At 44.6% G+C, this 21,896-nt stretch overlaps 1 protein-coding gene across 3 annotated transcripts in view; it reads right to left on the reverse strand.

The window, feature by feature from the left end:
- TEX2 (testis expressed 2) overlaps positions 1–21,896 on the reverse strand; it is a 70,206-nt gene that overhangs the window by 8,986 nt on the left and 39,324 nt on the right. For 2 of the 3 annotated variants that reach the window (XM_083148272.1, XM_083148273.1), the window contains exons 3-9: positions 11,295–11,495; positions 7,311–7,647; positions 5,037–5,281; positions 4,243–4,383; positions 3,503–3,602; positions 2,746–2,878; positions 473–589 (exon numbers count right to left, since the gene is read on the reverse strand). In XM_083148272.1, coding sequence (XP_083004398.1) covers positions 473–589; positions 2,746–2,878; positions 3,503–3,602; positions 4,243–4,383; positions 5,037–5,281; positions 7,311–7,647; positions 11,295–11,495 — 1,274 coding nt within the window. The remainder of the gene's footprint in view (positions 1–472; positions 590–2,745; positions 2,879–3,502; positions 3,603–4,242; positions 4,384–5,036; positions 5,282–7,310; positions 7,648–11,294; positions 11,496–21,896) is intronic. The other variant, XM_083148274.1, reaches the window with a different exon arrangement.

Here is a 21,896-nt window from a genome sequence, read left to right on the forward strand (position 1 = left end):
GAACCATTTCTCAGTCCGATCTGTCGGAATCAGGTGAAAAGTGGCCAAATTGGACTAGTGTATGGGGTCCTTTAAGCTTAGCTCTGGACGATCGAGGTAGAGCTCAGTTGAACAGAAACAAATCTGAGAATTGAGAGAGACTAGTGGGCTAATTCAATTGTGGCATGTGCCCCTGTGAGCGGTCTAAACAATTCAGTGCTGTTGTATTTTCAAAAATGTGTGAAAAAGTCTGTAGTTTGGGAGCCCAAATCTGTACTGTAAGATTCTCAAACAAGAACTTTAGATGGGTTTGGATGCTCAAAGCGGTCAGTCACACTAAAGGCTAATGGCTGTCTGTTTGGAACAACAATTGAACAGCTTCAATAAACACCCATATGTTTAGATGGCCGGCAGAAGAGCGCACACCACAATTGAACTGGTCACTGAATATAGAGAAACCCCCTCTTAGTTGTAGATGTGGGGTATTTCTTACCCCTCAGGTGTCATCTGTCTATCCCCTGTTAGTTCTGGAGCATCATCTTCATCAGAGGAACCAGCACTGGATGACTCCTCATCGCTGTCCGCTAGGTAATACGCCCTTGGTCTGGCACTGATAAGACGATAGAAAGGCAAGTAAGGACAAGGTGGTTTTTTTTTTTCTTTTTAATGGGCAATATTTTTATATGAAGACCCATATTTACTGAAGTGTTCATGTGAAGCACTGTGAGAAATAAAAAACATATAATAACAGCCTAGCAATGCTTAGTCCCATCTCCTCTCCAAGTGATATTTCCTGACCAACAATATTGTGTCTATGTAATAACAGAGATAGAATAATGATTTATAACTAGTGTATAACATCAAGGTCCAGCCACAGTAAACATATTAATGACCATGAGAATAATGAAAGTGGACTTGACATTTAGCAAAGCTCCTGGAGGAATACAGCATCCTATGCTATGGGTCTCTGGGTCACTTGGAGAGGAAGGGAAATAGAAATAGCTGAAAAGGGTCAGTGAATAGGTGATCGGGATGTACAGTATAAGTCTACGGTTGCAGTTACAGAAGCTGATATATGGTACACGTGTGTGCGGATGTGGGGGAACACTAATGTACACGTCCAGAACATGGGTGATATATAATTAATCACCATGCATTAATGTTCTCTACAAGTCACTCATATCTGGGATAGGTAACAGCTATTTATAGATGAATCAACTGATATTAGCACTTTCCTGGTTCTTGCTCAGTGAGCCGAGTACTAAGCTCCATCTAAACATTTGTTTTGCTAAATTCACAGTATTAGGTGTCAGATCATTAATGATTTAACATGTAACACAATTCTTTCTATCCTGTATAAAAATAGCACCAGAGTACACATTGCACTCACCATTTACAAATCCATTGGTGAAAGCAAAGAGGAAAAATAGAAAGATAAATGAATACCCAGATGTACTAATATTAACTTAGAAGAGAACAAGATCGTCTGTAAGGTTTCCTCATTTTATATTTAACAAAGCAGGCTCTAACAGATAAAAGCACCTAGCCGCTCCACAAACAATCTTCACCTCCATCCCGTCTAATCTACTTTCCAAACATCCTCAATTTTAACAACAATGCAACGTCTGTGCCCTCAGCCTTTCAAGCAAGCATTTTCTTCCTTATGTACTCTGCGAATATCCACACCTCATGCATCCGTTGCTCCCAATATCCCTTAGAACAGTGGTAGCCAACTCCAGTCCTCGAGAGCTACCAACAGTTCACATTTTCCAAAGTTTGTGGGGAATTTTGAAAAAAGTGTGGCGCTCCTGTGATTCTGTTGCCTTTATTTCAATGCCCTTGGATCAATCCCTATTGATCCTATATTATGTTTGAAAAAAAGGGGGTGGGGTTTTTAAAAGATGGCGCTGAATGGTTGAAAGTATGGATGTATACTTATCTTTTCATGGGATATTTAAAGTTGATGATGATCCATGCTTGTTGGATCATCATCGACTTTAAATATCCCATGAAAAGATAATTATACATCCATACTTTCAACCATTCAGCCCCATCTTTTAAAAACCCCACCCTTTTTTTTTTTCAAAGTTCACATTTTCCAGACAACCTAGCTGCTGCACAGGTGCACTCATTACTGACGGACACATTTTAAAAGATCCACAGGTGGAGCTAATTATTTCACTTGTGATTCTGTGAGGAGATCTGGAAAACATTAACTGTTGGTAGCTTTCGAGGACTCCCAGTTGGCTACCCCTGCCTTAGAACCATTCCACACTTATATTCAGGCAAGTGGTGTGGCCACTTTCCATGTGATTCTGAACCAGGTCTTGAATATCATTGGCTCAGTTTGCATTTTACACACTGACCCACTTACCTTCTAAGTACCCTCAAGCTTTACCCCTTCATACCATTTAAAAGAACTTCGCCCCAGTATTGTCTGCAGCATATAAGCCTACTTCCATAGTCCGCATTTATCTGCTTCTTACCCATTTAGAGATACCAATATATACATTGATTCTAGTCCCTCAAAGAACCATGAACACCGCCTGCCAATCCTGCCTCCCTTCAACATCCCGGCTTTCTCCTGAAACTTTACTCTACCCAGCATGTTTCTCCGAATATTCTACTCTACCCACCAAAATACGGTGCCACCTATTCTGCCATAATGCTGTACTCCCTGCTGATTTTTCCATTCTATTGTAGCATTATATCCATTTTTTAACCTGAAAAAACCCTGGAGGTGGAACATTACAAATCTTCACTCACCCCTCTTTACCGAGATCTCCAACTTTCAAGGCTTCTCCAAGTGGTTCCTTACCCAATCTGGTCAGATTCATCTTGGTCTCTAAAGTCATAAGGAAAGAGCCTTTGTAGGAAATTTCCAGATCTGTCCAGAGACCTACAAAGCAAAAAAAAAAAAAAAAAAAGCATAAGAGTATCTTCACAAGCTATAACAAAATTTGGATACTGACTTCTATCAGTGTATTGGCTGTCTATCTTCACTTATTTCAAGACAGACAATCTGTGCACTTGTGTTGCAGGCAGACACCATTCTCCAACTCCTTTACTATGGATGAGACTTATTGACACCACATGGAGTGAAAAGTTTCCACAGGTGTACGTTTAGGAGCTGCACAATGAATCCTTCTTAAAGAAAACCTATTGTTAATTGTGTAAGGTAATTTTAATTCTGTCCAGATACAGTGCCATCAAGTATCTATGCAAGGTCATGTCCTTGTTCTATCAATGTGAAGGCATATATGTCCTATTAGCCATCTTGTTGCTTATCATTTTTTTTCACAGTCACTGACCTGAAAGCAGTTCCTACACCAGGCCTGGCAAACCTGCGGCCCTCCAGCTGTTGTGAAACTACACATTCCAGCATGTCTTGCCACAGTTTTAGCATTCCCTTATAGTAAAACTCTGGAAAGGCATGCTGGGACTTGTAGTTTCATAACAGCTGGAGCCACATGTTGACCAGGCATGTCCTACACATAAAAAAAGAGATGGCTCAGATAGTTACCTCTGTGGTCGATGGTCGGATTGAAGGCTTGGAGAATTTTCGGCACAGACACACCCATATCAAGTTCTGTCAGCGTCAGTTCATTCATAAAGTACGGCAGCTGTAAGAACACCGTGCATTAGGCTTACACTGGACAGGAGTGGACTTGTTTTTAACTTGTGAATTGAAAGTTAATCTCAAAATGCAGAGCACCTTATGGCTAATGCAGTGCAGGTAGCAAAATTGGTAAAAATTATTTAAAAGATATTTTCACACATATAGGGAATGGTTATTTCAAGATATGTAAACATCTGAATAGAAATCAAAGTACGCAACACAACCTTGTGTACAGTTCCCTCTGCATCCCAAAGTTGTCCAGATGGCAGATGATCGTGGCCACCCATATCAATCTTTTATTTGGCAATAATCTGAAAGCTCCAAACATTGGCAATACTTACATGTGACTGTTCATTGGCAATCAACCACTGACAAGTAGGAACCATTGATGATCTGATGGTGATGGTGATTTGTTTCACCATAGTTGGTTGGCCAATTGTAAATATGAGTGGCTGCTCAGTGCCAACCCCACTAAGCACATATGCTCAGTCAAACCATTAATTGCTCATCATCAATAGTTATAATTATTGACGGCTAAATACAATCTGTGTCAGAGGTGTTAAAGGTCGTTACTATAAATGCAACTAAACACTAGTTATTTACAGTACACTCGTTTTACACAATGCCAGGAAGAAAACACTAACCTTTATTTTACTAAGTTTCATCTGAATCTTCTTGGACACCAGATCGGACCAGTACTTTTCTCCCAGGAAGTCCCAAAACATTCTTCCAAGTAAAGCGTTAACCCAGGCTTGCTGTTCCTCCAGTGCTTGCACTGTGCCAATCTGTGCCAAGAGAAATGTCTGTCACATACCAGTTGCAGAAGAAAAAGGGAGGAAGCACCTCAAGGAGGCCATTGTATTATTTCCAGAAATTCGAATGCAAAACCTTACACAACATTTCTCACCGTTAGTGAGTGTAATCTCTCACACACACACACACACACACACACACACACACACACACACACACACACACACACACACACACACACAAAATGGTACCCTCTCACATGTGCTCATTATAATATATACTGTTTGTGCATACATGTTCTACACATCTGCCTTATAATTGCTGACCTCATCCTACAGCATGACCAGTAGCACATGGGACGAATGTGACATGTAGTGCACTAAGGCTCGGTGACATGGAGGTGCATGTCCCTGCGTCACCCTGCCGTCTCTGTCCCTGCGTCACCACGCCGTCTCTGTCCCTGTGTCACCCCGTCGTCTCTGTCCCTGCTTCCCACCGCCACACACCACACACATATCACACACTCAATCATTAATTTGCACAGTATATTTTATAACTACATTACTCCCAATAGACTAAAACAGTTGCAAGTGTTCTTATTTTATTTGAAATGAAGCACTGACTATAATGCTTGGTACCCATAGAACAGACTATAGAGCAGGAGCCATGATCAGACCCTACTTACCTTTTTAGCTGCAGTGGGACTGCTGTTAGCACTGTGTACCGGGCTCTCCTCTGGACTCTTCTCCTCTTGTGGGATACACCTTGCCATGTAAACATCATATTCCAGCATCATTTTCTGCTTGACTGTTCCTGGTGCCTCCTTGCTGCGGGGCTGGGACATGACTTCATCCATGCTACCCTTGCTGCTGTTCCGGCTGTGTGTCAGGATACCAGACTGACTGTTCTGTCTGCTGTGCGCCAGGAGCCCTGTGGGAAGCAAACAAGCAGTACACTTTACCCATCTTATTATACGCTATGTATTTACAAATAGGTTGCAATATCACAATACTATAGACAGAGAAGGACTAAAACTGGTTCTGGAATGTCTTTTTCTCCTGCACAACACATCGGCGACCTCACAAGCGCATGTAGCTGGAAATGGTCCATTCATTAGTCTTTACATATAGTATGATTATCTATCACATCTGGATGCAACAAAGAAGGAAGTCTTGGACTCATTTCCACATGATGCACATTCACAGTTCTACCAACTGGTCCACTGCAAGTTGTGGCGCTTTTTTTGTGTGTGTGTGTGTGTGTGTGTGTGTGTGTGTGTATTTGTATTTGTGCATGCATGTGTCTTGTTTCCAGGCAAGTTGCACTTACAACTTGTTACAAACATGGGTGCCAGGACAGGTGTTGCAGGGGGTGATTCAAAGTTGTACGCTAAAGCACTTAGCTGGGATCATGTACACAGTGGATATGCAAAAATATGCAAATGACACAGACACCTGGGTTTGTTATAGAAGACCAAATACAGTGTGGTAGATGTATAATGCAGCTTCTAACTGTCCCTTTTAAACCCCAGCCTGTAACTTAACAGTCAGGAGCTGACTGGCTGGTGATTAAGTACCAGACATTATCCGTTCTCCTCCCTTATCACTGCTTCATACATCTACCCCGGTATCTTCTATCCCAAGCAAATATTTTCTTGGGGCCTAATTCCGAGATGTGCGTAAACCCGGTAGTTTACATTTATCTCATGATCTGTACTGTGCATGTGTAGATTCGTTTCTGTGATAACGATTGGAGTGCCAACTAAGCCACAGTATGATTGACTTGATGTGGCCGCTTGGGGGGTGGGAAAGGAGCCAGTATTTCAGAAATTTGGGGCATGACACCCATGCTTTCTGGCCTCGGATGTAGCTTCTACAGCCTTAGCAGTGTGAAAATTCCGGCCATCATGAGCATATTCCAGACACCTCCTGGAGCATTAGTATATACTTGCACAGCTGCTCCATGCAATATCGTACATCAGGCTTTCAGTTACATTTTTGGGTGTCCTCTTTATTGGATCCATCAAATGAAGATAAAGGGCTAAATATAATAGTCTGCGAGGACCCGGAGGTGCAGGACTTTATGCAAGAATGCCAGAATTTTGCAAGTAACAATCCTTTACAGGGCAAGCATCTTGCCATACGCTGAGCATCCTGTTCCCCCACTATGTGAAAAGACACACAAGCAGACTTTGCATATTGAAAGGGATACACTGCATGATTATATTTTGTGTGTGACTGCATCTGTATCGGCATAAGAAATGTTACCTTACAGTGTTTTCCAGTAAAACACTGTGACATAGCATTTTACTGAATGGCCATATATAGTCATTAAAAGCAGGTAAGGAGAGTGAGTGTGTCAGCTGCTCTGAAGGATACAAGTAACAATTAGCCTGCTTGAAGGATACACAATAATAATTAATGAGGAACTTTATTGTAAATTGAGGTCAGCTATCTGTGGAGAGATGCTGGCTATAGGAAGTGATAATAGTATTTGTATGTGGTGTTTTAATTCTATATCGAACATTTATGTGTGTGTAATGTCTGGTGGTGTGTATGTGTATTTGTGAATAAATATTACGCTGATTTTTTAATTTTTTTTCAGGCTAACTAATTTGGATGGCTGAAGAAAAAAAAACAAAAAAAAAAAAACATCTTTGGCCAAAAACACAGTTTCAGTGAAACCTGTGTGTTTTCAATTAAAAAAGCTAGAGGCAGGGGAAAATATAATCCCAGTTAAGACGTGCACACGCGCCAGTTTATCGGAGCGAATAGAATAGCCCACGGCAAGACAATTACCACCGATCAATGATCGGGTGTTATTGAATGCCAGCCCATGTTTTTAAATGTCATATTTCAGAGACGAAAGACACAACATATGGATTAGGGCTATTTTAATCATGATTTCTAAAGGGAAAGGTCTTATGAAATCTTGTATAACTAAAATGAACCAGCAGTACCGGATTTAATTGCAGATGTGGCGGTTTTTTTCAGCTCAGTCTTCATTTTGGAGGCGAGAAGGAACTTGCGAAACCATTCTTCCTTTTCCCTTCCTGTCCTGCCAAACAGGTAAAGGACTTGATCACGGTTTCCAGTGGACTTGCTGCCATCTTGCAGGGTGGTGATATTTTTGCTTTCTTCAGTCAGGCTGTCCCCTTTCTCAGATTTTTCCTCACTGCTGTCTTTATCCAGCTGAGCTTTTGACATAAAGTCGTCTTGCTGTGCTAGTTCCAGGCAGATTGGGTACTTCTTGTTCCACAAACGCTTTCGTGCCAGGCTCTTGGGAACCAGATACACCTGTGCCAGAAAAAAAATGGTGCTCATTAAACATGGTGTTCAGTTTAAGTAATAAAGTAAAATACTCACCATACTGTAAATGTACCAATCCAATTACAATCTTTACAAAGAAAGCGGACAGTAGAAGAGAGTGCATATAGGGCCTGATTCAGACCTAGATGCTAGGGGTGTACCTGCGCACTGAGTGATTGTGGTCGGGCTAGCTGCAAAGCACTTAGTATAGTCTGACTGGACTGAACTATACTGGTATTGATAATCATAAAGAAAAGGAAGGTTTGTGCTGAGCTCCGTCCTAGTGTATAGTTAATGTGGAATAAAATATATGTGTGACACTGAAAAAACAATAGTGAATATAAAACTGCAGGTGGTAGATACAGTGGTTCAAGTCTACAATAGTAGTCTAATTGGTTGATTGAAATGGTAGTTCCCAGAAACCTTGCGCAATGGGCTCGCAGCCCGTCTTGCCAAGGTGAATGGAGGTGCACGGGGTAGTCCCCTGGCTCAAAGTCAAATGTCCAAAAGTTCAAATGTCCCAAACTTGTTATATGGAAACAACGATAAATACCAAATTGACTAGATCGACACAAGTCGACACTGATCAGTAAGCACAAAGAGAAACCTAACACCTCATGACTGTCAGCTGTCAGACTGAATCAATAAAGCATGAAAGGGCATTTAATCAGGCAAACCTGCACACAATAGGCTCTGATTGACACAAGCATCAATCAATGAATGATCAGCAACTTTGACCAATCACAGGACTGAGGGGGGGATTTAAACCAGCGGTACGCTTTACCTAGAAGGGCGCCCATCGCGACCATCGAATGCACTAAAAATCGGGTGCGACGCGATGCCCGCGATTTCCCATAGGGACCAATGTTAAAAATGAGATTGGACCCGATTTTAGTGTTCAATGCCTCAATGCCCGCGATTTTTACATAGGAAACAATGTTAAATGGGCCACAGAGCCCTAATAGTCACCGTGAACTCTGAAATGGCCCCCACAATTGTTAACGCCACCCCACGATCAACGTGAACCCGAAGCGTGGCGAGCGCAGCGAGCCCGCGAGGGGCGGCGGTACGCGTCCTCCGACCTTTTCATGCCCTACTATCCACGTCGGCGTGGAGTTGAGAATAGAATAGTGTGGCGAGCGCAGCGAGCCACCGAGGCCCGAAGCGTGGCGAGCGCACGCGGATACCTTCACAGTTATACGCGTCCCCTCGCGGGCTTCACAGGTGTCCGTGGCGAAAAGCGGACACCTGTGAAGCCCGCGAGGGGACGCGTTTACCTGTGAAGGTATCCGCGTCCGCTCGCCACGCTTCGGGCCTCGGTGGCTCGCTGCGTTCGCCACACTATTCTATTCTCAACTCCACGCCGACGTGGATAGTAGGGCATGAAAAGGTCGGAGGACGCGTAACGCCGCCCCTCGCGGGCTCGCTGCGCTCGCCACGCTTCGGGTTCACGTTGATCGTGGGGTGGCGTTAACAATTGTGGGGGCCATTTCAGAGTTCACGGTGACTATTAGGGCTCTGTGGCCCATTTAACATTGATTCCTATGGCCAAATCGCGGGCATTGAGGCATTTAACATTAAAATCGCGGTCAATCACCGTTTTTAACATTGATCCCTATGGGAAAATCGCGGTCATCGCGGGCACCCGTTTTTAATTTACCCGCGATGCCCGCGATGTTTTACCCCCGACGCCCGCGATTCCAATCGCGGGGGCCCTTCTAGGTAAAGAGTACCAAACCAGCTCCACACCAGACTTATCAACCTCCATGAAGAAGGCTCACAGAAGTTAAAACGCGTTGAGGAAATCACTGACATTATTCCCATTCAGGACCCCTCACGGACACCGCCCGGCTACACCGCTGTGTAATCCAGGAAGATCGTGCTGCAGGCGCCAATCGGAGGACGCAGTACACCGGCTGTGAGAAGAAGGTTAAGTAGGAAGTAGGGACTGCACGCAAGGCAGGAGGACTCCCAGTCAGGCGGCGGGACACTGCGCACACACCGACACCATCGGTTACGGCGAAGTGCCTCCGTCCCCTGCTCCAGTGCAGACGGCTCTCCACACTGGGACCACTACACGCTGTGGATACCACACGCGTGCGGCGCTCGAACGGTGCACAGGCTGAACGCACACTGGCACACTCTAATCTGCACCCTCAGTCACTTTCCCGAAAACCCGCACCCACACCGCGGCAACTTAAAGGGGTACCCGAACTTCCACGTATTTGATCTGAGCAGCGGGACGCCGCACTCAGATAGAGACTGCCTACAATTGTTTCCATATAACAAGTTTGGGACATTTGAACTTTTGGACATTTGACTTTGAGCCAGGGGACTACCCCGTGCACCCCCATTCACCTTGGCAAGACGGGCTGCGAGCCCGGTGCGCAAGGTTCCTGATTCAGACCTGATCACTGCTGTGTAAGGTCTGCGATCAGATAGGCGCCGTTCAGACAAAGTGAAATCAAGGCCCGTTCAAGTGTATGAATGACTTGCTAATGGATGGCTGAGCTGCAAATCAGTTTGCAACTCACTAACCATCGAATGATTTGTGAACTCTGACCCTTCCACCAGGCGCCCACATGGGGTGTGCCCGGTTCCCGTATCTGCAGCCACGCAAAACACACACCAAGAAGGTCTGGTAGGCTTTAAGATTATAACACAGTCCCCAATATGTCCCTCTACCACACCCTGTGTTCTCTCCCATCCAGCACCCCCCAGCCCCTCCTCTGTCCCTCTCCCTAACCGGTCCTCCTCCCAACCTGCATCTCCTCTTTCACCTGGTGCCCCTCTCCCACCCTGCAACCCTCTCTCATTCAGTGTCTTAAAATGTCCTTCTCCAACCCAGCATCCCCCCTCTTCTTAGGTCCCCATCCCCAAAATGTTCTCCACCCACCCTGCATCCTCCCTCTAAAGGTGCGTACACATGGGGCAATATGATCGCTGGCAATATATTGCAAGCAATATATTGCTCAGTGTCCCGTTTTCATCTGGAACCAGAGATGGTCGCAGATGGAAATGTCACACTGCCGGGAGAAGAGGCAGTGGAAGTTGCTGGTCGATGTCATCAGCGGTTGTCAGCTGCCTGCCTGCTTCCCGCACAGGGAGCTTGCAGATCAGAGACATCTCTGCGTGCGCTGGATAAATCATTTGATGGTCACTGACCATCGAATGATTTATCCCCAGCACCCAAGGCTGCGAATGGATGATTATGCAAATCATTCATTCCAGACTGTGCGAGGGATCGTGGGTGCGAGGCATGGGGGGCAGCGTCCGGGATGCCGTGTGGACCAGAATAAAAGGTCCAATATCCATTTAAATTTTCCATACTGCCACTCAAAATTCCTACTTCGCCCACTGCTAGAGACCATACAGTGGTTCCCATATTTTACAGATCTACTGGGTACAGACTTGGCCACTAGGTAGAAAACGCACAAGAAAAGAGATTTTACCTGGTATATAGGGTTGATCACATTGGGGCACTTACATTTTTTTTTTGAAACGGGAAGGTCTAGTTTATAAGGCAACAGAAAAGTATTGGCATAAGCTGTCTGGCAAGCTATGACTTCCCATTTCTGCTATTTGTCCAAAAACTATCACAATTCAGAAAATGTTCCTTCTGAACTGATACTCACTTTGCTGTCTACCAGATCATAGATCTTCTGGCTCACATAGACCACCTCAGGCTTGGCCTCATTGTAAATGGCTCTCCGGGAGACATTTTTGTTGGGCTTTGAAAGTCGTAGAGTGGAACCTTCCAGACGAACAAAGACTGAGTGTGTGAGGGTGGCATGATACGTCTCTGGATCGTAGTTCTGGATTTCATTCATCCATCCCTGGAGGAGAAAAACATAACCAAGTAAACATAACTTGCCGTGAACAATCCAGTAGCTTAAAACATTTGTAACCTCAAATGCTGCTGTGCTTAATTGCGCCCAGGGGACTGTACATACTTTACACAGGTTTTTTTTATCACTCTGTGAGGACTATTTATATATATATTATCATTGCAATGCTTTACAGAAAATATATGTCATCATTCACCCCTGCCTGTTATGCTAGCAGAACACATGAAGAACATAAAACTCTTTACATAGAAAGTTCTCTGGTCAGAATCTAACCCATGGTCCCAGCACGGACACAAAATAATGGGTAAGTATCCGAGGAATAGATAAGGAGCAAAATGTATTTGCAATATCCAGAATATATTCATATTTCACAAGTGAAAATATTCACATTTCACAATCTGGATTTTACAATAAAGGCAAAAGCCAGTGTGCTGGGTTGGAAATTATTTAACTTATTGTACCAAAGGCCAGTGTCTGGAGAATCTGGATCACATGGCCTTATTCTGTTTCACTCCAAAATGGACAAAACCATGTGCACTGCAGTTGGGGCAGATGTAACATGTGCAGAGAGAATTGGATTTGGGTGAGGTATTTTGTTTCTGTGCAGGGAAAATACTGACTACTTTATTTTTACACTGCAATATAGATCTCACTTTGAAAACCCCACCCAAATCTAATTCTCACTGCACAAATTACATCTGCCCAACCTGCAGTGCACATGGTTTTGTCCGTTTGAGAAAGAATTTTCCTCTGAGAGTGAACCAGGATAAGGCCCACAGTGCAGAGGATCCAACAAGATCATTGATAAAGGTCAGCTGCCAGCAGAGTTTCAACAATGTATCTTGTCCAATCTCTTCATTTAATGTAACGTGCTGATTTTATGTGGAAATAATCTGAAATCCGGGACATTGCATGGGATGTACAAGCACATTGGGAATTTTCCAAGTAAGCAGCAGCAATGCACACTCCAACCACATCTGAATAAGGCCCCTTGTTATCAGCAACATAGTCAATCTTCCACATTTAAGACATTCAGAAAAATGTATAATTGCGGAGGGTGTGTCCCAGATTAGTTCTAGATGTTAAAAAACTCTTAATCTAAATTATTCTTATTTATGGGGCCTACAAAATTTAGAGATTTGTGCAAGAGATTTAGTATGGCAGATTCCACATAAGATAGTCCCCTTGATCTTCCCCTAAACTAGATTGATAAGAAAGTGACAACGATGTATTCAATTAAACTAGTAAATTAAGCATGGGAAATTTAAGTTAAGTAAGATTTATTCGGAAGGCTGGTTATACAGCTCCTGGAGATAGGGACATGCATGGCCGCGCATTGCTATGGGCCCTACACACACAGCAATGTGTGTTAATTTGAATACATCGCTTAGAAAGTAAGTCAGATCGCTTAGAAAAGCAAGGATTATACTCACGATAATATCTTTTCTTCGGAATACTTCATGGCAGCCATTACATTGGGTTCATCCCTCTCTCCTCTCCAATTAGACAGGTAGTTTTTTCCCCAGGATCCAGCCCCTCCTCTATATAATCTGGCACCTCCCCATAGACCATAGTCTTTGACTGTCTCCGTCCTGATCCTAGGGAAAAAACACAAATAGGGAGGGCCAACAAATTTTTGGGCTGCCATGAAGTATTCCGAAGAAAAGGTATTATCGTGAGTATAATCCTTGCTTTCTCCTTCATACTTCATGGCAGCCATTACATTGGGATGTACCAAAGCAGTAGGGTGGGTTATACTATACCTCAAGCCAAGACTTGCTTAAGAATTTCACTTCCGAAATTAGGGCTTGCGACATCCAATGCATAATGCTTAGAGAAGGTATGCAAGGAAGACCAGGTGGCTGCTTGACAAATCTCCTTAGCAGAAACTTTGGCCTCTCTAGCCCAAGAAACCGCCATTGCCCTTGTTGAGTGAGCCTTAATACCCTCAGGAACTTCACGACCAACTTTTCTGTAAGTGAATGCAATTACTTCTTTTAGCCACCTTGACATTGATTGTTTTGACGGAGTCAACCCTTTCTTTGCCCCCTGGGGAATCACGAATAATGCTTCTGACTTCCTGAACCCCGTTGTCCTGTGTAGATATATCTTGATGGCTCTCAAGACATCTAATGTATGCAATTTTTCCTCTTTCTTCGTCAGAGGATTTTGAAAAAAACAAGGCAAAACAATTTCTTGACTTAAATTAAACGAGGAAACCACCTTGGGTAGAAAGGACGGTCTGGTCCTCAGCACCACCCGATCCGGGAAAATCTTTAAATATTGTTCTTTAATGCATAGAGCATGAATCTCTCCCACTCTTTTTGCTGAAGTTATTGCAACTAAAAATAACATCTTCCATGTTAGAAACTTTAACTTCGCTCTGTCCAACGGCTCAAACGGAGCCTCCATAAGTCCATTCAAGACTAAATTAAGATCCCACTGGGGGATTATTGACCTAACCCTAGGCCGGATTTTCTTGATAGCTTGACAAAATCTCTTAATTAAACTATGCTCTGCTAGTTTCTTGTCTAGCAGTACATTTAGCGCCGATATCTGGACCTTGAGCGTAGAAACCGAAAGCCCCTTGTTAAGCCCATCACAAAGGAACTGTAACACTTGGGGGATGTTTGCTTTAGGAAAACTGAACCTGTCCTTGGACCATGTTGCGAACACCCGCCATATTCTGTAGTAGATTTCTGATGATATCTTCTTCCTTGCTTGGAGAAGCACCTCAATGACCTCTGGATACAAATTTTTTTGTCTCTCAACTGTCGCCTTTCAATTTCCAGGCCGCTAAATTCAATTTGTGAGGCTCTTGACAATTGACTGGGCCCTGCCTGAGCAAATCTTGAGTCACTGGAAGAAATACTGGAACCAAGCCCTCCTGGGCCAATAGGGCAGAATGGCTATGACTTGGACCCCTTCCGTTCTGACCTTCCACAATGTCCTGTGAATGAGAGAAATTGGAGGAAACACATACCCCAGGTGAAACTCCCATCTCTGAGATAGGGCGTCCACTCCGCTTGACCCCCAAGGGCGTCCACTCCGCTTGACCAACAAGTTGGGTATCGGGAGTAGAATTGTGGAAGCTTCTTGTTGACTGCTGAAGCCATGAGATCCACCTCTGGTTGACCGAACTGCTCCACTATTCTCTGAAAAACTGAATCCTTCAGTTCCCATTCGCCCGGAACCACGCTTGTGCGGCTCAAATAGTCTGCGAGCTGATTGTCCTCCCCCAGCACATGGAGCGCTGATATTGACAGCAGATTCTCCTCGGCCCAACACATGATGTTTCGAACCTCTTCTAAGAGCACGTGACTCCGTGTACCTCCTTGTCTGTTGACATAGGAGACGGTAGTAGCGTTGTCCGAGAAAATGCGCAGGTGCGCACCCCTGATATCTTCGCTGAAGAACTCTATTGCTTTCCACACGGCTCTTAGTTCCTTGTGATTGGAGGAAAACTCTGACTCGCGAGGGGACCATAGCCCTTGGCACGTTTTGCCCAGACCATGAGCCCCCCAACCCATGGCGCTGGCGTCTGTGGTGATCACACTGTAAAGGGGGCTTGCTAGTGAGGACTTCCTTGGTATTAGCTGATCGGCTTCCCACCAAACTAGAGATTCTTTCACTGGCTCTGAGATTTTTATTTTTCTTTCCAGCGGTACCAGCCTTTTTGTGTAACCCAGAAGGGACCACTGCAGAGGCCTCATCCTCCATCTGGCCCATGGGACTATGTCCACCGTAGATGCCATCATACCCAACAGGCTCATTGCTGACCTGAGTGGTATGCGATTCTCCTCGTATATCGTAGAGATTAATTGTTGGATTTTCTCGCATCTCTTTGTGGATAAGGACATTTGGAACCGTACAGTATCCACCAGAACCCCCAGAAACTGAAGACTCTGTGTTGGCCTCAGACAGCTCTTCTCCCAATTCACCAGCCACCCGTGTTCCTGAAGAAACTGAATGGTGTAGTCTCTTGCTGTGATCACCTCTTCTTCTGATGGTGCCACAATCAATAGATCGTCTAGATATGCCCATATCATGACTTTCTTTTTTCTCAGTTCTTCTATCAATACCACTAGAACCTTGGTAAAAACTCTTGGTGAAGAGGTGAGGCCGAAGGGCAGACAGGTGAACTGGTAATGATCGTGACCTATGCAGAATCTCAGATATTTTCTGTCGTCTGGGGAAATGGGAATATGGAAGTAGGCGTCTTTTAGGTCGATGGAGACCATATAATCGTTCTTTCTTAATCCCATCAGAATAGACTTTGTGGTCTCCATGTGGAACTTTCTCTTCTTTATGCGCAGATTTAATCTTCTTAAATCTAATATAGTTCTGTAACCTCCAGAACTTTTGCTGACTATGAAGAGACGGGAATAAAAACCGGCCCCTTTCTCTTCTTCCGGGACTTTCACTACTGCTCCTGATGTGATGAGTCCTTCTAAACTCAAATTTAGAGGTTCCCTTTCTATCTTCGAAACTGGGAGCTCTGAAACACAAAATTTTGCCATTCTTGGCCTTGACATGAATTGAATTCCAGCCGATAGCCAGTCTTGACTACCTCCAGAACCCATCTGTCTCGGACGGTTTGTTCCCAGATGCGAGCGAAACCCAACAGCCTTCCAGCTACCTGGGCCTGCTCCACCATGGGACCACCGTCACTGCTTCTGTGTGGTTCCAGAACTTTCACCTTTTTTCTTGACGTATTGACGAAAAAAGGCTCTGGATGTCCCTTGAGCGTATCTGTCCCGGACAGACCTGCCTGGCCTGTAGGACTTGGCCTGTCTATACGCCTGTCTAGAAGAAAAAGAGGAAAACCTCCCTCTTCTATCCTGTGGCAATCTCACTGATTTACCACCTGACATTCTTTGAATCATTTGATCCAAACGACTGCCGAAAAGGAAAGCACCCTCATAAGGCAATGTCGCTAGTTTGTTCTTTGAATGGGAATCTGCCGCCCATGACTTAAGCCACAAGGCCCTACGGGCCACCACCCCTGAAGACAGGGATTTCGCTGCAAAATCTAGACCATCCAGAGAGGCCTCACACATATAGTCCACCGCCAGCTGAATCTGGGTAAGACTTTTACAGATTTGATCACGGGAAACCTTTTCCTGTATGTCTTCCTGTAAGGCCGAACACCAAATCCTGAGTGCCCGAGAGAGCGAGGTCATGGCCACTCCAGATTTTAGCGAGACTGAGGAGGAAATATGTAATCTCTTTAGAGCACTTTCCATTTTTTTATCCATTGCGTCCTTCAGTGACGCCCCATCCTCAAGGGGAATAGTAGTACGGGTCGTCACTTCTGACACTACTGCGTCGACTTTAGGTATATTACACCATTTAATGAATTCTTCATCCTCAATAGGAAACATTTTTTGAATTCTTTTAGTCGACCCAACTCTCTTGTCGACACCCTGCCACTCTTTAGCTAGGATGTCCTTCACTACTTTATGTACTGGAAACGATCTCCCCTTTTTGGATCGATCCTCAAACAATGCATCAAACTCAGACTTTACAGGCTGTTTATAGTTAAGTGTCCTATAAAGATTCTTTAGCACTGCTTCTACCAACTCCACATTAAACAGACGCTCGTCCTCCAACACTTCGCCTGACTCTGCTGACGAGCCACCAGACTCCTCCTTGTCCACATCATCATGCACAGACACATCCCCGTCATCTTTATCAAGGCTAGTCTGCGACCGGGACCTCTTATTCCCCGTATATTCCTCTTTAGAAATAAAATTTTTCTTCATCCAGTCTCTCATCTCAGCTAATTGTGCTGATATATTCATTCCAACATCCTTTTTTGTTAGACATTCTAAACACAGCACAGTCTCTCCGACAAAAGCTCTATCACATCCTGGACAGACTTTAGTATTCTTAGTCTTAGCCACTTTCTTCTTGGGCACTGAAGGCACACTACAAAACAAGAAAAGATACTAACTATCTGACTAAACAAAACGATATGAATAACGTGCCCTCTATGAGAGGACTTACCTGGGCGGCGGTGTAACGTTTTTTTGAGAGGCATCCTCCATGGCTAAACTCCTGGTCAAAAACACAGCCCCGTGCCTGTAACACCGACCAGGCGCTTTTAAATGAATGCTGCACGCGCAGCCGGCGTCTCCCCCTCCCTGCCGGAAGTAGCCAGACTAACGCGTACTTCCGGGTAGCTGGAACGCACGCGGCCGTGACCCGCACGCCGCGTGCATCCGCCGGAAGTGACGCGCGCCCCTATGCGCAGCCCGAAGTCGGAACTGCCGAGGGAGTCTGCCCAGCGTGACCCGCTATGTATATGCCGGTGTATGCACCAACCGGACCACCGGGAGCCCGCAGCAGAAGACGGCCAGACACCTGACTTCCAGGTGACTACTCCTAACGCGCGCCGACCATCATAGCGGGGAGGGGACGGGGAAGGAACGCCATGGGCTACCAGGTCACGTCCTTGCCACCGGCCCTGGACATACATAGGCTTAAGGCACCGCCAGCCTCACCGCCCAGGTCCCCGGTAGCATAACCAGCCTCCCGGGTTTCGCTCTAAAAACAACAAAGATAATACTAACTAACTGTCACAGACAGAAGGAGACAGGAAAAAGACTATGGTCTATGGGGAGGTGCCAGATTATATAGAGGAGGGGCTGGATCCTGGGGAAAAAAACTACCTGTCTAATTGGAGAGGAGAGAGGGATGAACCCAATGTAATGGCTGCCATGAAGTATGAAGGAGAAATAGCCCTTTATTGGTACGTGTGTAGGCCCCATTTGTCATTCGCGCCAGTAGGTAAGGTGGACAGCAGGGAATCTCTAATAATGCATGCCACTGGGATTGGTTTAGGGCAGCTTGCATCACCATATGGAAGTGCAATGGTTGAAGCTCTTGGACAACCTTGGCCATATTTTCTTTGGCGCATCACTTGCTATTTTCCATTCTTACGGGCGTGTGTTATTTAGGCATAATCTAAAAATGTTTGCTACACACAAAAGCAACCAGTTTTTTCCCTTTATGCATAAAATAAACACGTCTGCAGTCCTTGTGCTGCAACATGGTTTGGTCCAGGAAAATGCAGCTGGTTTGCGCCTTGTTTTGATTTGCATCACACCCTGAATTTTCAGCAGATGGAAGTACAGAGTATTAGAAATTAAATATTCTGAAATGATAACATGCTATTTATTGTATAAAGTATTTGCATTAAATGTTTAATAGAATATGTATTAGGACTGCAGCATGACCACTTCATACTTTGGAAGGGTTAATGTTATGTCAAACTGTGCTGGATATAAAAACCAGTTATGTACTACACGTAGGGCGACTACCAAAAGCTGGTCAGTCCAAATAGACTGACAAGTTGTGATTACATGAATATTCTCAACACAAGAATATTACAGATCTCCAGTTAACAATACCAAATATATAACTTTTTTTTTGGTCTTAAGGTGGCCATACACTTGGTTGTGGTATCGCATGCAGCCTTGCAAGATTGACAGTAAAGGGACAAAACACTACCAATATTCTCTGCATTTCACAAAATCAACATAAAAGAGGATATTGGATTATTATGAGATATTACAAAAGCTTTTACTGATAATACAGAACATGGAAGTGGGGGATGACATCATGCGGTAATAAGGAAAATGTATAAGTGATTCTATGGAACTACATAATCTCCTGCACATTGACCTTTGTAAATACAATTCTCATTATTAACTGATAACACTGTTTGTATGATAATAATCCATTAGAGGTCTCCCAGTAAAGGAGAGCAGCCATAAATTAGGTGTGGTACTGCACCATGTGTGGAAATAGGTGCTTATCAGTTGCTTCTGCTTCCCCCTCCCACAGAATACCAGTGCCATTTCCTGTACGCTGTTGCAAGGTCTTCCAGTGGTTTTGTGTAAGCTTTGGATTTTGTCAACAAGATAGATGAATCTAAGATTAGTTATCCATAATGGTTTATACCCCTTTTACACCAAAAACCCTGGTCGGACCCTGGTCTTTGAATGCTGGAGTATCCAGGGTCTGACCCTGCTTTATACCCCATTTACACAGCACTTTGACCTGGGTCGGACCTGGGTCTGCACCATTTACACTGAACCTGGGTCAGCCCTGCCTTAAATAATATTTTATATATATATTTATAGAAAAATATATATATATATATATATATATATATATATATAGAAATATATATATATATATATAGAAATATATAATATATAGAAATATAATATATATATATATATATATATATATATATATATATATATATATATATATATATCAGGGCTGACCCAGGTTAAGTGTTTTTTTTTTTTTTTTTTTTAAGGTGCTGGGGGTGCCGGAGGGTACCTGTCCTGCCTGCTGTGCTTGGTGTACCTGGGGGTACCGGGGTGCTGGGGGGTGCAAGGGGTGCTGAAGGTACCTGTCCTGTCTGCGGTCGGATCTCAGCGGAGAAGATGATGTGCGCCGTTGCTGTACCACCCCCCCCCCCCTCCCCGGCAGACGGTCCCTGCGGCGTGCGGCGTATGGAGTGTCAGTGGCGGGGGTCCCTCTGGCGCATGGGAACTAGTACTAGTTCCTATGCGCTGGAGGGACCGCCGATACTGACACTCCATACGCCGCAGGGACCGGCTGCCGGATGCGGGGGGGGGGGGGGGTGATACAGCAGCGGCGCACATCATCTTCTCCGCTGAGATCCGACCGCAGGCAGGACAGGTACCCCCAGCACCCCCGTACCCCCAGCACAGCAGGCTGACAGGTACCCCCCTCTCCTCAGCAGCCGCAGGGACCCCCCTCCTCCCGCAGCAGCTGGGAACATCTTCCCCAGCGCTGCACGCTGTGGACCCGCAGCGGGACCATTTACACCGACATTTACACGGGTCCTATCCGTGTTCTACCCAGGTCAGGACCTGGGTAGAGGACCCGTGTAAATGGAAACGGATACCCCCCATTTACACCGCCGCGGATCCGGGTCTGACCCGCCGCTGACCCGGATTTTTCGGCGGTGTAAAAGGGGTATTAGTAACAAAGGGGAATGTGATATTGGTGGGGATGAAGAGTCACACAATAAGGATCATTTAATAACAACAGAACATGCAGACATCTTGCTGGAGAAGTGAGGCTCTGTGACAACATGTTAACACGGTCACCCCCACACAAAAAACACTCCCCATCCTTTGAAAGTAATTATACTTATAGGAGGTCTCTCGTTGTTCGGCACTCCAGATAATGATATGGATGCAGAGGTGCCTTCCAAATGGAGATAATACATGCAGACCCCAACTCGTACTAACAGCACAGAGGGGTTTATTCTAGTTCATTCTTTCTGACAAAATCCTTCTTAGATGGACAAAACCATGTGCACTGCAGGGGGGCAGATGTTACATGTGCAGAGAGAATTAGATTTGGGTGAGTTTTTTTTGTTTCTGTGCAGGGAAAATACTGACTGCATGATTTTACACTGCAATATAGATCTCATTTTGAAGAAAAACCCCACCCAAATCTAATTCTCTCTGCACATGTTACATCTGCCCCACCCGCAGTGCACATGGTTTTGTCCATCTAAGAAGGATTTTGTCAGAAAGAATGAACTAGAATAACCCCCAGAGTGAGGCAGACAGGTGGCACTCACCGGACTTTGGTAGAAAAATTATATTTGGTGCATATTGATACAGTTACTTCTTCATGACCGAAGTCTTTTCATCAGGTCAAGTTAAAACATAAAAATTTGTTATGTTTTAACTTGACCTGATGAAAAGACTTCGGTCTTGAAACGTCATGAAGAAGTAACTTTGTATCAATATGCACTAACTATCACTTTTCTACCTAAGTCTGGTGAGTGCCACTTTTTTTGTCTTACTCTGTGCTGTGTTAGTACGAGTGGGGTCTGTGTATATATATATATATATATATATATATATATATATATATATATATATATATATATATATATATATATATATATATATATATATATATATATATATATATATATATATATATATATTACAGGGTTCACAAATACGCGCTATAGCGCGTATTTTACCCTAAAACGGCCACCGGGGACTCAGTTTTTCAAACTGAAGGGGTCCCCGAGGACGCGCTGAGCTGCGCCTGTGAGCCGCCGTTAGCCAATCACAGCAGCGGCCGCTGGGACCCAATCATTGCACAGTGGCGGCCCGGCAGCCAATCACTGCAAGTGCGCGCTCTGCCAGTTACTAAAGCCGCACGCCCTGCCATTTGTTATGAGAGCAGGTTCACTGTCACACAGTGTCTGTGGCTCTGCATCCTTCTGCCGCCCCCCACCGTGTAAGTCCATTCTGCTGCTGAGAGCGGGGGATGGTGGCAGTAAAAACTGACAGCCACTCTCGGCATAAGAGG

The sequence above is a fragment of the Crinia signifera genome, chromosome 6 (genome assembly GCF_055691185.1).
Source record: "Crinia signifera chromosome 6, ASM5569118v1, whole genome shotgun sequence".
NCBI lineage: Eukaryota > Metazoa > Chordata > Amphibia > Anura > Myobatrachidae > Crinia > Crinia signifera.